Source organism: Balaenoptera acutorostrata, chromosome 4 (genome assembly GCF_949987535.1).
Source record: "Balaenoptera acutorostrata chromosome 4, mBalAcu1.1, whole genome shotgun sequence".
In the NCBI taxonomy this organism is placed as follows: Eukaryota; Metazoa; Chordata; class Mammalia; order Artiodactyla; family Balaenopteridae; genus Balaenoptera; species Balaenoptera acutorostrata.
Window position 1 is genome coordinate 12,315,444 of NC_080067.1, and position 18,102 is coordinate 12,333,545.

Genomic DNA, 18,102 nt, shown 5'->3' on the forward strand with positions numbered 1-18,102 from the left:
TTAAACTTAATGACACAAAAGCTACTTTCAGCTCTAAAATTCTATGGTTCCATGAATCTGAACTATTTTAAGTATTTACAGATTGATAACAGGCTATTCTAAAAAGTACCAGTGTCTTCCAGTCTTTTCTAGGGCACATATTAAAGCCCAGAATATTAACCCTGTGAGTGGAAATGAAGCTGACATCTTCCTACTGTGTCCTGGAGGATTTTCTGACAGTTCCAGTCCCCAGAGCCAAGGTCACCTGGGGTATTCATTTTAAGGAAGGCTGTTGAGATGTTCTAAATAGCAAAGTGCAGAGTAGAGTGTTATACTTATTAAAAAACCAAACTGCCAAGACAAGCATCCTTTCATTTTAAAGTTTCAGTGTAATATCGATGGTCATTACCAGCATGAAAGAGATGCAATTCAACAGATATTTTACATCTGGCTGGACAAATTTCATTAGCATCTATATCCATCACCTTGAGTTATGGGAATGATACAGCCAACCCATGTCCTTATATATGTGGGGAATTATTTTTCTTATTTGATTCTTTGTAGATGGCAGCTTTTTATTAGATCGCCATATGCTCTAGTGTATTCACTTGTTTAAAGCACCAATTCTAGCTTATGACTAATTTAGATTTAAATGCACAGCCAGTGCCAGAGCAAAGGATATCACTAAATGAAGAGGCTAAGAGGGAAATGGATGTTTACCAATAATTAAGAATGACTATTTAGGATGAAAGATAAAAATCATATGATCATCTCAATAAATGCTGAAAAAATATTTGACAAAATTCAACATCCTTTCAATATAAAAACTCTTAACAAATTGGGTATAGAAGGAAAGTACCTCAACATAATAAAGGCCATATTTGAAAAATCCACAACTAACATCACAGTCAACAATGAAAGGCTGAAAGCTTTCCTGCTAAGACCAGGAACAAGACATAGGTGTCCACTCTCACTACTCCTTTTCAACATAATACTGGAAGTCCTAGCTAGAGCAATTAGGCAAGAAAAAGAAATAAAAGTCATCCAAACTGGAAAGGAAAAAGTGTCTGTTTGCAGATGATATGATCTTATAGATAGAAAATCTTAAAGACTTCATCAAAAAACTGTTAGAAGTAATAAACAAATTCAGTAAAGTTGCAGGATACAAAATCAACATATAAAAATCAGTTGTGTTTCTATACACTAACAATGAACTATTGGAAAAATTAATTTTTCTGTGAGTTCTGTGGGAAAAAAAGAATGGCTATTTATATTACACCTAAGGAATTTGCTTAACTTGAATTAATATTTGCTTTTGCTAAAAAAAATTTTTTTAATTATAAAGTCACATTAAGGCTGAGGTAGTCTCCATGGATAGAGGATGTGGAAACTCATGAATATTTCTACCTGCAGCTCACTGTAGGCTTGAAAGGTGAAGAAGGCTCTCAAGGACCCCAAGGCCCTCCTGGACGGAGAGTAAGTACACTCATGAGAACTAAGGGGCATGTGCTGCTTCCTAGGGTGCCCACTGGAATGAGCACAGAATTTAAAGTCAGAAGCACTGGTTCAAGTCCAGACTCTGCTTCTTGCTACCTGGGTGCCCTTGGACTAGTCTCTGGGTCTCTCAATTTCCTTCTAAAATGGGAATGACATGTCCTGTTGGAAACACCTCAAAAGGTAGCTGTGAGGATCAGATAATCAAATGTGAATGCTCTTCATAAACTATAAAGTTCAATGCAAATATGAGCTGTGACTGTTAATTTTTACTGAAGGTTTAAAAATAGGGACGGGAATGCATAAGCTTCATTAAGGTGTCCTGACAAGTTGATAGAATTTCCCAAACCACTATTTTTGCCTTCCTGACCTCTCGATTTAGACGCTGGGGAGATTTGGAAATAAAATTGCAACTTTCCACTGTGATTCAATTACAAAAGAAATGGCACCTCTAGAAGCGTTCCTGGGCAGAGCCAGGCACATCTCCCACTGACAAGATATCCATATCTTTATTTTAGTGCCTTATGTGTTATTGTGATGACATTAACATGTCTCTCTCCCCTAAAGAGAACAGTCAAATAAGAACTGAATGTTGCCACCATCTGTGTTTTGTGTGTGAGGTGCAGGAAGCACCTTACCTTGTGTGTAAGGACAGGAGCAACTGCTTCTCTTGTTTTGTGTATTGTGATTGTTTTCTGACTACCTGTAGGGGTTCTTTATCTTGGAACTTTATAAAGAAAACAAAAACATGGATGTTTTGTGGGAAACTGAATCCGTAGTAGAATGGTAATCAACTCACTGTAAAGGATACTCTGGTACAATCTTTTCTTTCTTTTGAATTAAGGAACTGGTGGCTATTCTCAGTCATGTGGGTGAGAATCTGGTCTCTGAGTCAATCTGGACTGGTCTGGATTTGCCTCCTTTCCAGATTCTGGAGCTCTCCCTGGAGGTCCCATATCTTCCTGCTCTTGTGTTTGGCCATGCTGGTCTGGTATACCGTGGTTTCTCTGTCTCATGCCTGTGGTTCTCAGTCTCTCCTTAAGAAGCTGCTCAAAGTTATTGTTAAACTCAGTCTTTTGGAACCTACTCTCCACAGTTCTGATTTTCTGTAGGGTGTGGGCTGCCTACTCTATTCATTAGCTGGAAACTCTTCCTCTCTCTGTTTAAATGGCTCTGCATTCTTTTCTGTTTTCTGCTGTCACTTGTAAAGGGAAGAATAAGTCTCTGAATCTTTTAGTGAGATGCGTATTTCTTGATTTGGGTCAGGAAGAAAATATGTCCCCAGTGGGTGGAATCATGGATGTCATGACAGTTCTGGCTACTACCAGCAGCACACAGTGGACCACCTCAGCATTCAGCAGACACTTAACTGTTCATTGGATGGATGAATGGTTGGATGGATAGATGGATAGATGGATGGATGGACAGATGCCCAGTTGTCGTTTAGAACAGAGGTTCTTACACTGACATTCATGGATGAGCTTCTGAGGGGTCAGTGAAATTGTACAGCAATCATGAGCATGTGACAGCATTTTCTGAAGCCACCAAACATCCTAGCTTTCAACAGCTGCCCAAAGGAATTCATATGTGCAAACACATTAGGAACCAACTGCCAAGAAGAAGGCTGATCCTGATAAAAAGGAATTAAAAGGAAAAAGAGAAAAGCTGACACTATCAAGAAAGGCAGCTGACTGTGTTTAGAGCCTTCCCTGACTCATCACACCCAATTATCTGTACTCCTTTCCACCATCACCTTTCAGCATTTATGAGCTTAGTGTGTATGCTCTTCTTCTGTGTAATGTCCATTCGGCTATGTAATTGTCTTTTTTTTTTTTTTTTCCACATATGTTGGGGTTGTGTGCTGCTGCCAGTGTTTTAAATATACTTCAGTAAATGTCTCTCCTTCATGCTACTCTTTGGGAAGCCTGCTGTTTATAATTTTAAGTATTCTTATGAGAAATGCCTTCTAAATGTTCTATCTGCAGTACAAGTATCTTTAAAAAGTACTTCTGTTTCTTTCCTTCTTGTCGTCCTAGAAAAATCATTCAGTTCAGTCTAGATAGACATTAGCTTAATTGATCAAACACTGAAACAGAAAGGTTTATACTCTCAGTGTGTGGGGGGAGAGCACTGAAGACTCCAATTCACATACCAATAACTTGCTCTGTTTTTGTTTTCCTAGGGCCCTAAAGGCATGGCAGGGCAGCGGGTATATTCTGTATGTATCGTCTTATTCACACACACAAAAATGCAACCTGTTCACTGGGAAATGAATATGGCCACTTGGAATTCGCTGTGTTTATGTTTCTTATTTTCTCTCTCCTTTTTCATGTACAGCAATGTGATCTAATCCAATTCATGCAGGACCATAGTCGTGAGTATCTGTGTGTCGTAGAGCATCATTGATTAGTGAGGGCACTTAGGATGAAGGCAGTGTGGGGATGTGGAATCAGTAGGCTGAACTCACTGGTGGAGAAGCCATATGTCCTCGGCAGCAGGCTTGCTGTGAGTGCCTGCTGTGGGAACAGCTCACAACAAAGGAGGAAGGAAAAGGCACATGCCTTAGCTCAGAGGTGTGCTTCCTAGAGGGAGAGAAAACATGCCTGTGGGAAACAACCAGTGATCAACTCAAAAGGTGTGTGACTCAGTTCACACTAGTATAACAGTTATGTACAAAGGCCTGGAGGGCATGGTGTTAAAGGGAAGAACATGGGGATCTGGGGTTGCTTGGCTACTTAATTAAAGAAGGCTGCTTGAATGGAAGTCATTGAATCTGGTTATAGGAAGTGATGGGAAGCAGCAAGAGAGTAGTTTCACAGACTCAGAGACATAGAGAACAGACTTGTGGTTGCCAAGGGGGTGGAGGGTGGGGAGGGATGGATTGGGAGTTTGGGATTAGCAGATGCAAACTATTACATATAGAAAGGGTAAACAACAAGGTCCTACTGTGTAGCACAGGGAAGCATATTCACTACCCTGAGATAAACCATAATGGAAAAGAATGTGTATATGTATATATATGAATAACTGAATCACTTTTCTGTACAGCAGAAATTAACACAACATTGTAAATCAACTATGCTTCAATAAAATAAATTTTTTGAAAAAGGGAGTAGTTTCAGCAAAGGAATAAAGCAGGGTCAACAAAGAGAGAGGTTGTCTGTCATTATGATCAAGGAGAATATGAGGTAGAAAAAAACCCAGTGATCTCATTTCTGGAAATTTATGCTAAGGAAATAAAGGAAAAAAATTATAGATACAGAGGTTGTTGAAATATTATTCATTAGAGAAAAATGACTATATATGTAGACTGTTTATACTTATAGAATAATTGCTTTATAGTCCATCATCCTCTGATAAAATATTAAGCAGATATGATTTTTATGAAGACTCACACAAATATGAAAAATATTGTCATTAAAAAGCAGAAAATTAAATTAACTTCATTTTTACATATAGGTAAATATATGTACATAGAAACAAATACTAGAAGAGGAATTGGGAAAATGTAACCATGTATTGTGTTAGGGTGGTAGAATTCTAGGTGATTTGTCTTTCTTCATGTTTCCATTTCAATTTATAATCATGCCTATACAATCACAATCAGAAGAATGGAAAATGGGAAAATCGGAAAGACATTGTAGGAGACTGGATAAAAATGTAGTCATTGCAAGTGTGTAGCCAGGAAAGACCAACAACAAAAACAAGTTTAAAACAACTGTAAGGACTCCCTCTTGCAAGAGCACCAGAATCACAAGTAACTGCTGAACAACCATTGACAGGAAGACAGTGGAACTCACTAAAAAAGACACCCCACATCCAAAGACAAAGGAGAAACCACAATGAGATGGTAGGAGGGGGTGCAATCACAAAATCAAATCTCATAACTGGTGGGTGGGTGACTTACAAACTGGAGAACAATTATACCACAGAAGTCCACACATTGGAGTGAAGGTTCTGAGAACCATGTCAGGCTTCCCAGCCTGGGGGTCCAGCAACAGGAGGAGGAATTCCAAGAGAATCAGACTTTGAAGGCTAGCAGGACTTGACTGTAGGACTTCAACAGGACTGGGGGAAACAGAGATTCCACTCTTGGAGGGCAAACACAAAGTAGTGGGTGCATCAGGACCCAGGGAGCAGGAGCAGTGACCCCATAGGAGACTGAACCAGAGCTACCTGCTAGTGTTGGAGGGTCTCCTGCAGAGGTGGGGGGTGGCTGTTGCTCACCACAGGGACAAGGACACTGGCAGCAGAAGTTCTGGGAAGTACTCCTTGGCATGAGCACTCCCAGAGTCCACCATTAGCTCCACTAAAGAGCCTGTAGCCTCCAGTGCTGGCTCACCTCAGGCCAAACAACCAACAGGGAGGGCACTCACACCAACCCATCATCAGACAAGTGGATTAAAGTTTTACTGAGCTCTGCCCACCTGAGCATCACCCAGCTCTACCCACCACCAGTCCCTCCCATCATGAAGCTTGCAGAAGCCTCTTAGATAGCCTCATCTACCAGAGGGAAGGCAATAGAAGCAAGAAGAACTACAATCCTGCAGCCTGTGGAACAAAAACCACATTCACAGAAAGATAGACAAAATGAAAAGGCAGAGGGATATGTACCAGATGAAGGAACAAGATAAGACCCCAGAAAAACAATTAAATGAAGTGGAGATAGGCAACTTTCCAGAAAAAGAATTCAGAATATTGATAGTGAAGATGATCCAGGATCTTGGAAAAAGAATGGAGGCAAAGATCGAGAAGATGCAAGAAATGTTTAACAAAGACCTAGAAGAATTAAAGAACAAACAAACAGAGATGCACAATACAATAACTGAAATGAAAAATACACTAGAAGGAATCAATAGCAGAATAACTGAGGCAGAAGAACGCATAAGTGACCTGGAAGAGGCTAGAATGGTGGAATTCACTGCCATGGAACAGAATAAGAAAAAAGAATGAAAAGAAATGAAGACAACCTAAGAGACCTCTGGGACAACATTAAATGCACCAAAATTTGCATTATAGGACTCCCAGAAGAAGAGAGAGAGAAAGGGTCTGAGAAAATATTTGAAGAGATTATAGTTGAAAACTTCCCTAACATGGGAAAGGCAATAGCCACCCAAGTCCAGGAAGCACAGAGAGTCCCAGGCAGGATAAACCCAAGGAGAAACACACCAAGACATGTAGTAATCATATTTACAAAAATTAAACACGAAGAAAAAATTTTTAAAGCAATAAGGGAAAAACAACAACTAACAAACAAGGGAACCCCCATAAGGTTAACAGCTGATTGCTCAGCAGAAACTCTACAAACCAGAAGGGAGTGGCATGATACACTTAAAGTGATGAAAGGGAAGAACCTACAACCAAGATTACTCTACCCGGCAAGGATCTCATTCAGATACAATGGAGAAATCAAAAGCTTTACAGACAAGCAAAAGCTAAGAGAATTCAGTACCACCAAACCAGCTCTACAACAAATGCTCAAGGAAGTTCTCTAAGTGGGAAACACAAGAGAAGTAAAGGACCTACAAAAACAAACCCAAAACAATTAAGAAAATGGTAATAGGAACATACATATTAATAATTACCTCAAATGTGAATGGATTAAATGCTCCAACCAAAAGACACAGGTTCAATGAATGGATAAAAAAACAAGATATATATATATATATATATATATATATATATATATATATATATATATATATGCTGTCTACAAGAGACCCACTTCAGTCCGAGGGACACATACAGACTGAAAGTGAGGGGATGGAAAAAGATATTCCATGCAAATCGAAATCAAAAGAAAGCTGGAGTAACAATACTCATATCAGATAAAGTAGACTTTAAAATAAAGAATGTTACAAGAGACAAGGAAGGACACTACATAATGATCAAGGGATCAATGCAAGAAGAAGAAATAACAATTATAAATATATATGCACCCAACATAGGAGCACCTCAATACATAAGGCAAATGCTAACAGCTATAAAAGAGGAAATCGACAGTAACATAATAATAGTGGGGGACTTTAACACCTCACTTATACCAATGGACATATCATCCAGAGAGAAAATTAATAAGGAAACACAAGCTTTAAATGACACAATAGACCAGGTAGATTTAATTGATATGTATAGGACATTCCATCCAAAAACAGCAGATCACACTTTCTTCTCAAGTGCACATGGAACATTCTCCAGGATAGATCACATCTTGGGTCACAAATCAAGCCTCAGTAAATTTAAGAAAATTGAAATTATATCAAGCATCTTTTCCAACCACAAAGCTATGAGATTAGAAATCAATTACAGGGGAAAGAATGTAAAAAACACAAACACACAGAGGCTAAACAATGCGTTACTAAATAACCAAGAGATCACTGAAGAAATCAAAGAGGAAATCAAAAAATACCTAGAGACAAATTACAACAAAAACACAAGGATCCAAAACCTATGGGATGCAGCAAAAGCAGTTCTAAGAGGGAAGTTTATAGCAATACAAGCCTACCTCAAGAAACAAGAAAAATCACAAATAAATAATCTAACCTTACACCTAAGGGAACTAGAGAAAGAAGGACAAACAAAACCCAAAGTTAGCAGAGGGAAAGAAATCATAAAGATCAGAGCAGAAATAAATGAAATAGAAACAAAGAAAACAATAGCAAACATCAATAAAACTAAAAGGTGGTTCTTGGAGAAGATAAACAAAATTGATTAACCATTAGCCAGACTCATCAAGAAGAAGAGGGAGAGGACTCAAATCAATAAAATTAGAAATGAAAAAGAAGAAGTTACAACAGACACCACAGAAATGCAAAGCACCCTAAGAGACTACTACAAGCAACTCTATGCCAATAAAATGGACAACCAGGAAGAAATGGACAAATTCGTAGAAAGGTATAACCTTCCAAGACTGAGCCAGGAAGAAATAGAAAATATGAACAGACAAATCACAAGTAATGAAATTGAAACTGTGATTAAAAAGCTTCCAACAAACAAAAGTCCAGGACCAGATGGCTTCCCTGGTGAATTCTATCAAACGTTTAGAGAAGAGCTAACACTCATCCCTCTTGAACTCTTCCAAATAATTGCAGAGGAAGGAACACTCCGAAACTCATTCTATTAGGCCACCATCAGCCTGATACCAAAACCAGACAAAGATACTACAGAAAGAGGAAATTACAGACCAATATCACTGATGAATATAGATGCAAAAGTCCTCAACAAAATACTAGGAAACAGAATCCATCAACACATTAAAAGGATCATACACCACGATCAAGTGGGATTTATCCCAGGGATGCAAGGATTCTTCAATATATGCAAATCAATCAATGTGATATACCATATTAACAAATTGAAGAATAAGAACCATACGATAATCTCAGTAGATGCAGAAAAAGCTTTTGACAAAATTCAACACCCATTTATGATAAAAACTCTCCAGAAAGTAGGCACAGAAGGAACCTACCTCAACATAATAAAGGCCATATACAACAAACCCACAGCAAACATCATTCTCATGGTGAAACATGGAAAGCATTTCCTCTAAGATCAGGAACAAGACAAGGATGTCCACTCTCACCACTATTATTCAACATAGTTTTGGAAGTCCTAGCCACGGCCATCAGAGAAGAAAAAGAAATAAAAGGAATACATATTGGAAAAGAAGAAGTAAAACTGTCACTGTTTGCAGATTACATGATGCTATACATAGATAATCTTAAAGATGCCACCAGAAAACTACTAGAGCTAATCAATGATTTTAGTAAAGTTGCAGGATACAAAATTAATGCACAGAAATCTCTTACATTCCTATACACTAACAATGAAAGATCAAAAAGAGAAATTAAGGAAACAATCCCATTCATCATTGCAACAAAAAGAATAAAATACCTAGGAATAAACGTACCGAAGGAGGTAAAAGACCTGTACTCAGAAAACTATAAGACACTGAAGAAAGAAATCAAAGATAACACAAACAGATGGAGAGATATACCATGTTCTTGGATTGGAAGAATCAATATTGTGAAAATGACTATACTACCCAAAGCCATCTACAGATTCCATGCAATCCCTCTCAAATTACCAGTGGCATTTTTTTTACAGAACTAGAACAAAAAAATCTTAAAATTTGTATGGCGACACAAAAGACCCCAAATAGCCAACGCAATCTTGAGGGAAGAAAACGGAGCTGGAGGAATCATTCTCCCAGACTTCAGACTATACTACAAAGCTACAGTAATCAAGACAGTATGGTACTGGCACAAAAACAGAAATATAGACCAATGGAACAAGATAGAAAGCCCAGAGATACACCCACGCAGCTATGGTCAAGTAACCTGTGACAAAGGAGGCAAGGATAAACAATGGAGAAAAAACAGTCTCTTCAATAAGTGGTGCTGGGAAAACTGAACAGCTACATGTAAAAGAATGAAATTAGAACTCTTCCTAACAGCATACACAAAAATAAACTCAAAATGGATTAAAGACCTAAATGTAAGGCCAGACACTATAAAACTCATAGAGGAAGTATAGGAAGAGTTGCCTGACATAAATCACAGCAAGATCTTTTTTGATCCACCTCCTAGAGTAATGGAAATAAAAACAAAAATAAACAAATGGGACCTAATGAAACTTCAAAGCTTTTGCACAGCAAAGGAAACCATAAACAAGATGAAAAGAAAACCCTCAGAATGGGAGAAAATATTTGCAAATGAATCAACGGACAAAAGATTAATCTCCAAATTATATAAACAGTTCATGCAGCTCAATATTAAAAAAACAAACAACCCAATCAAAAAATGGACAGGGGGCTTCCCTGGTGGTGCAGTGGTTGAGAATCCGCCTGCCAATGCAGGGGACATGGGTTTGAGCCCTGGTCTGGGAGGATCCCACATGCCGCGGAGCAACTAGGCCCGTGAGCCACAACTACTGAGCCTGCATGTCTGGAGCCTGTGCTGCACAACAAGATAGGCCGCGATAGTGAGAGGCCCGTGCACCGCGATGAAGAGTGGCCCCTGCTCGCTGCAACTAGAGAAAGCCCTCGCACAGAAACGAAGATCCAACACAGCCAAAAATGAATAAATTAATTAATTAAAAAAAAAAAAACGGGCAGAAGACCTAAATAGACATTTCTCCAAAGAAGACGTACAGATGGGCAAGAGGCACATGAAGAGCTGCTCAACATCACTAATCATTAGGGAAATGCAAATCAAAACCACAATGAGGTATCGCCTCACACCAGTTAGAATGGGCATCATGGAAAACTCTACAAACAATAAATGCTGGAGAGGGTGAGGAAAAAATGGGACACTCTTGCACTGTTGGTGGGAATGTAAATGGATACAGCCACTATGGAGAACAGTATGGATGTTCCTTAAAATACTAAAAATAGAATTACCATATGACCCAGCAATCCCACAACTGGACATACACCCTGAGAAAACCATAGTTCAAAAAGATGCATGCACCCCAATGTTCACTTCAGCACTATTTACAATAACCAGGTCATGGAAGCAACCTAAATGTCCACTGACAGATGAATGGATAAAGAAGATGTAGTACATATATACAATGGAATATTACTCAGCCATAAACAGGAATGAAATTGGGTCATCTGTAGAGACGTGGTTGTACCTAGAGACTGTCATACGGAGTGAAGTAAGTCAGAAAGAGAAAAACAAATATCATATATTAATGCATATATGTGTAATCTGGTAAAATGGTACAGAAGAACCAGTTTGCAAGGCAGAAATAGAGACAGAGATGTAGAGAACAAACATATGGACACCAAGGGGGGAAAGCAGGGGGGAGGGGGTGGTTGTGGGATGAATTGGGAGATTGGGATTGACATATATACACTAATATGTATAAAATAGATAACTAATAAGAACCTGCTGTATAAAAAAATAAATAAATAAAATAAAATTTAAAATAAATAAATAAATAAAAACTCTAAGGCCACAGCGGGAGAGGTTTGGTACCACTGTGGATGAGGAGGCAGAGGAAGAATTGCGAAGAAAATCTATTGGTAGGAAGAAATGATGAGTTTAAACATTTTAGAGGCAGAGGAATGCTGTGTAGACCCTAAAGTGAAATGATCTACAGGCAGAATGGAAGCTGAAATTACTAACGTCCTTAGAGCCGCAGGGATGAATGAGCTTCCAAAGGATGTGAAACTAGAGAGACAGAAATGGAATTCTAAAGAATGAACCCAGGGAGATGCATTACCAAAAAGAGTGGGCCCAACACCAGAAAAAATGGCACTGCAGAGATGAGGAAGTCCCACCAAGTGTGGGCAACTTGGAAAGAGGCAAGAAGCAGTCAATGGAGAAAACTCCAAGGTTGAGTGGGGGAACCCATGTCAAAGAATGTCACTTGAGAGCTGAAAGGCTCTCCAGCACAGGGAGGAGGTGAGAACCAGCCTGGGGCACAGGGAGAGGACAAGGGGAGAGCTATTGTAGGGAGAGGAGTGTGTGATCTAAATCAAGGAAGACCCAAGGGGTGGAAGGGGCAGGGAGGTGAATATCTATCTTGGAGGATTTGGGATGTGAGGGCATTTTCCAACACTGCATGAAAGGAGTTAGCCAGGAAATTAGTGGGTTGTCGGGAAGTGGGCGGAGTCTATAACCAGACAGGGTGCTGATCAGAGAGCATGGAACTCTAGAATGCAGAACTGAGATAGGGGTTTGGGTGACAGGCCTTTGGAGCTAGTTCAGATGCCCTGCAAGGTTGGACTCCTGCTCCACCATGTTTGTTCTTCAGCCCTACAGCAGTTCCAGCTGCACTGGCATGAGGGCCCTGGGCTGGTGGGTGGGAACTTCCCCCAGAATAAAGTAAGAGATCTAGGAAGCTGGGGAGAATGGAGAGAGAAAGGGAGGTTGGGAATAAAGCAGGAGGGCCCAAGTAATTGGAGTCTTAGGAGAGACATAAGAAAGAGAATTTTCAGGAAAAACTAAATTAAAAAAAAGAAACACCCTAAAAGAGGTCAAGTAGTTTCCCCAGACTGAAACTCAGACAAATGCACCTAATTCTAGAGTTTGTTTTTCTGGCCTCACAGCTGGGCTGGACGTTAACAAATGAGACTTCTCAGTCAGGAAGAGAGATCTATTTCAGGCCTTGAGATGCAGAGGAGGCTGTGGGTTCTGTGTGCTCTCTGTTGGCAGTCAGCATCTCAGCAACTGCAGGATGAAGACAAACAAAAATGTTCCTAGGGTTGATGTGAGCGGGTTTGTGGGCTGTGGGCCAGCAGGATGGATGACCAGTTTGTTGCCAGGGCTAGTAAAATCTTTTATAGTCTCGGAGTGATTCATTTGCTTCCTAGGAATTGAGTAAAATGAACATGGAAATTGTCAGGCCTGTGCTTTCTTCAAGATTTGCCAATATTTCCCCCTGTTACATCTCACGCTTACCAGGTAAATCACTTGGAGAAACCAGATGCTTGGGAGAAAGCAGGGGGTTCCCTCAATCTGGATACAAGATCACTCAAACACAGGAGCTGTATTTTTTTTTTAGCAGAGACAAAGTTCATTTGGAAATCCCCACAGCTCTGCAGAAAAATAGAGGTTCCCAAGGTGTTCATCAGTGAAGAAAATAAGACCCCGTATTTTAGTCCTGCCTTGTTGAATGGCTCTCAGAAGGCTGTAAAATAGAGACAAAACAAATTGAATATTAGCTATCTTGCCTTTTAATCAGAGGCTCATCTGTTCTGTTTCTAAAACAAGTGATCAGTGATTCAAATTTCAACCAGAATTCTGCTAATGTCTGCTGGCCACAGCTCACAAGGAGGAAATGTCAGGAAGATCCACAAAATAATAAACTTCTGTGTCCGCCCTCCTCCATCCTTTAACCTTGGCTTCCTGTAATTAGAAACTAGCCCCATTTGCAATTAGAGTTAAACAGAATATTAAACTTTTTTGAAATTTTATTTTTTGGATTATTTTTAGTCAGCATTGCAAAAATGTAACAGACTCTTTCTCTCTCTCTCCTCTTTATAGCTTGTTGGAAAGGTGAGTATTCTTACCATATTATGCAGCTTGCTGAAATAATTCTTGCATTCTGACAAGACCATACACACACTACTATATATAAAATAGATAACCAACAAGGACCTACTGTATAGCACAAGGAACTATACTCAATATTTTGTAATAACCTATAAGGGAAAAGAATCTGGAAAAAATAGATATATATATGTATGTATAACTCAATCACTTTGCTGTAACTAACACAACACTGTAAATCAACTATACTTCAATAAATTTTTAAAAAAAAAGTAAATGGGCAAAATATTTGAATAAACACTTCACAAAGGAAAAAAAAAGAAACTCTCATACCCACGGGAAAAGAGACTTTTTCCTTCTGTGCAGACACTTATTATGACTATAATTTTAAGTGTCGTGTTTGGACCTGACTATAAAATGCTGACTGCCAGCTCCCAGACCCTTCACACTGCTGTTCTTTCCAGGTCCTGCCAGTTTCCAACTCATTTTCTTCACGGGGTAGGGCCTGTGTTGTTGGACAATTCAGTGCAGGGCTGCTCACTGCCTGACCCATTCTGTTGCTCCATCTGCTGCTGAGTCCGTGAACACTGGCTCCTTGGACGGGCGATGTTTCCTTTCCTCCCTCTGACCTCCATTCACACCTTTCACCTCCACGTGCCCACCACTCGTCAGCCTGACCCGGAGGATGGAGGATGGTCTTCCTGGGGCCTAGACTGCAGTCGGTGTTCCGTGGTGCCTTAGACCCCTCGGATGATGTCACCCCTGAGCCGGTTAAGTCAACTCCAAGAGCTCCTGGTCTCCTAGAGGCCTGCTGACATAGATCCACCGGATCTTTGAGCTCATCCCAAAGTTTGGCACCATTCACTTTATTCAAAAAAAAAAAAAAAAAAAAACTTAGTAAATCTAAGCACTCAGTAAAACTTCAGGGGTTTGAATTAAATTTATCAGGTACCCTGCTGGGCACTAAGAAAGGGAGAGATTAAAAATAAATGGAAACTGGTGCTGTCTTCTGGGAAAATCTGTGATGATAGGTCAGCTCTGAAGATGCTATCTACCAATTCATTAATCCTTTTTAGTATAGGGCTAAGAAATAAGGCATAGTACATTTTTCTCATTTTCTTGTTCATTATTGGCTTGCATATTTTAAAAATTTCTTCGCAGCAAAATGTCTTGATTCAAAACACATCTCGAAATCAACACTTCCTCTTCTATTTCTGTTACTGGGAACAACGGTTGGGAGATGCTATATTTTGAGTTTAATGCATTTTGAGAGTTAGCCAGATTGGGGAGAGTAGATGTAGATGAGGGGGTGCTTAATTTTTAAATAATTTTATTTTCTCTTCCTGTGTTCAGACTTTAACAAGGACTTTGAAAAGTTTGGTTTGATACATAGGGTAGATTACCTATGAAATTCCCAAAGTGCAGTCATCATAAGACTATTAGGATTGAGTTGGAGATTACAGACAGTCCCATCTTTATAATAGCTCGTTGAAAGCCTGCCATGGTCAACTGTGCTGCCCCCTTCCTCCTGCCACCCTCGCTGTCATCCCAAAGCCCCTGAAATCCTCTCTCTCTGGAAACAGTCTCTTTGTCCTCTGAATCCCTGTGAAGAATAATAATCACTCTCTACCTTTCAATATCGTGATCCTCCCCAGACAAGTTCCTCGAGGGCAAACTTGCATTTGTTCATCTTCATATGTATCTCACAGCACATATTACCCTGCATTTCACATGGTGGATACTCAATAAATGTTTGCACATAAGTGGATGAAAATCTTCCAGCTGACTTTATCATTATTAGTAGATCATTTCTGAAGATTTTTGAAGAGAATAAACTTTCAGATTTTTTTTTGAATTTTATTTTTTTTTATACAGCAGGTTCTTATTAGTTATCCATTTTATACATATTAATGTATACATGTCAATCCCAATCTCCCAGTTCATCCCACCACCACCACCACCCACCACCACTTTCCCCCCTTGGTGTCCATATGTTCGTTCTCTACATCTGTGTCTCTATTTCTGCCCTGCAAACCGGTTCATCTGTACCATTTTTCTAGGTTCCACATATATGTGTTAATATACGATATTTGTTTTTCTCTTTCTGACTTCACTCTGTATGACAGTCTCCAGATCCATCCATGTCTCTACAGATGACCCAATTTCGTTCCTTTTTATGGCTAAGTAATATTCCATTGTATATATGTACCACATCTTGATCCATTCATCTGTCGACGGACATTTAGGTTGCTTCCGTGTCCTGGTTATTGTAAATAGAGCTGCAATGAACATTGTGGTACATGACTCTTTTTGAATTATGGTTTTCTCAGAGTATATGCCCAGTATATTGGGTTGGGATTGCTGGGTCATATGGTAATTCTATTTTTAGTTTTTTAAGGAACCTCCATACAGTTCTCCATAGTGGCTGTATCATTTACATTCCCACCAACAGTGCAAGAGGGTTCCCTTACCTTCAGATTTTCTGATAAGCCATAGTTTCCTTTAAAATTTTTCCATACAGTAAAATTCACTCTTTTGTTCAGTTTTACACATGCATAGATTCATGTAATCATTACCACAATCAGGATACAGGAAGTTCCATTAACCCAAATACTCCTTCCAATTTCTTTTTAAATAGCACTGATGGTGGGCAGTGAAGCCTGAGCATTATATAGCAAAATATCACTGCTCTGTATTTAGGTAACACCTTCAGGCTAACAAAGGAGAGTCTTTTCCTCCCTTTACATGTGGGTACCTCTGGTTCCAGAGTTTATGTGACACTTGCATTTTCCCAGACCTCAGTGTCAACCTGTCTCACTGGAGTAAAGGGAATGGGAAAGACTTTTGACCCAGTGAAATAACTTAATACTTTTGCTTCTCATTTTTGTAGAAAAGTGTCCAGTGTATCCAACAGAGCTAGTATTTGCCCTGGACCAGTCCTACGATATCACAGAGCAGAGATTTAATGAAACGAGGGACATCATCATTTCTATTGTCAATGACCTTCACATCAGGGAAAATAATTGCCCTGTGGGAGCAAGAGTTGTCGTGGTTTCCTTCGACTCAGGCACCAGCTACCTCATCCGTGGATCTGACTACCATAGCAAGAAGCAACTCCTTCAGCTTCTTTCCCAAATTAAATATCAAAACTCTGGGGAAGTCCGAGATATTGGTAACACGATGAAGTTTGTGGCTCGGAACATCTTCAAGCGGACGTTAGGAGGAGCCAATGTGCAGAGAGTCGCTGTGTTTTTTAGCAATGGACAATCTGCCAGTAGGTCATCCATCATCACGGCCACCATGGAGTTTAGCGCCATGGACATCAGCCCTGCAGTCTTTGCTTCTTATGAAAGGGTTTCCCTTGACGAGGCTTTTGGGGTAAGTACTTCCCTGGTCAACGTATTTGTTTTTAAGATATTGGTACTGGCAGGACGGGAATACTGGGGAGTAGGGGGACAGATGTGGCCTTTTGACCCCCTTTGCAATTTTCACAGCTGTATTGTTGCCAGGGTCCATGAAATCCAATTTTTAATAAACACAGTAGCCAATGATAGCAGCCACCTTTGTTCAGGTCCTGCTGGGCACCAGACACTGTCCCTTTACATACACACTCAGGCATTCTCCAACCCTCTGAAGTAAATGCACATTATCTCCATTTAAAAATCAGGAAACTGAGACCCAGAGAGTTTGAGTGACCTCTTCAATTTTGTACAGCTATTAAGTGGCTAAATCAAGATTTGAACTAGGGCTGTCAATATAATGCTTTACCAGCCCTCTGCCAACCTGGTGTTTCTCAAATCTGTCATCTGCTAGCTGTATCTCATTGAACAGCTGGTCTTAAACTGTAATGGGTGAAGTTTAGGGGGTTTTTGAACCCTTAATGTTGTGTAAAACTTTGATGGGTATGAACCTTTTTCCCAAGAGAGGTTCCATCCCTTTTGGCTTCACAGATTCTCATGGGATCTGTGCTTCTTTCTTTCTCCCCACAAACTGAAGAACTTCTCCATCTACTCTTCAACTATTTTAAAATCTACTCATATTGTCCATGAAATACATGTTCCTGGACCTGGGTGGAATCATTATGTCATCCAAGAGGTTATAAAGGTCTATTTTTACACATATACACATGTCTACTATAAAAAGAAAAGCTCTCTATAACATGAAGAGAGTCAATCTGCTCGTAAGGTATCCATGAATATTTTGGAAATAGGAGTCATAGGGACAATAGATCCTGACAGAAAGGATTGTAGGAATTTGAAGTATTTTCTATAAAAATAATTACTTCCCAACATAGATAATTTATTTATTGGTTTTGTTATGGTATATGTCCCCCCACTAGAATGTAAGATAGAGATTTTATCTGCTTTGTTCATTTCTGTATCCCCAGCACCTAGAATATTACCTATTTAACATTGTAGGCATTCAATAAATATTTGTTGAATGAATGCATGGATGAATGAAGAGCATGTGGTTGACTCCTGTGAATAAACTTCCTTGATTACCAAGGTTGCAGTTAATCTTTACATGGGGGACCAACAAGGTCAAACACAAAATAACACCCAAAGTATCCAGTTTCATAAAAACTAGAGAAGGAATGTAGTAACTACTTTCTAACTATAAGGCTGGA

At 39.5% G+C, this 18,102-nt stretch overlaps 1 protein-coding gene across 1 annotated transcript in view; it reads left to right on the forward strand.

Annotated features, from left to right (window-relative positions):
- Nucleotides 1-18,102, forward strand: part of COL6A5 (collagen type VI alpha 5 chain) — a 111,592-nt gene that overhangs the window by 60,687 nt on the left and 32,803 nt on the right. The window contains exons 28-32 of the mRNA XM_007166984.2: nt 1,393-1,455; nt 3,656-3,691; nt 3,811-3,847; nt 13,470-13,481; nt 16,366-16,853. Of these exons, the coding sequence (XP_007167046.2) occupies nt 1,393-1,455; nt 3,656-3,691; nt 3,811-3,847; nt 13,470-13,481; nt 16,366-16,853 (636 nt within the window). The remainder of the gene's footprint in view (nt 1-1,392; nt 1,456-3,655; nt 3,692-3,810; nt 3,848-13,469; nt 13,482-16,365; nt 16,854-18,102) is intronic.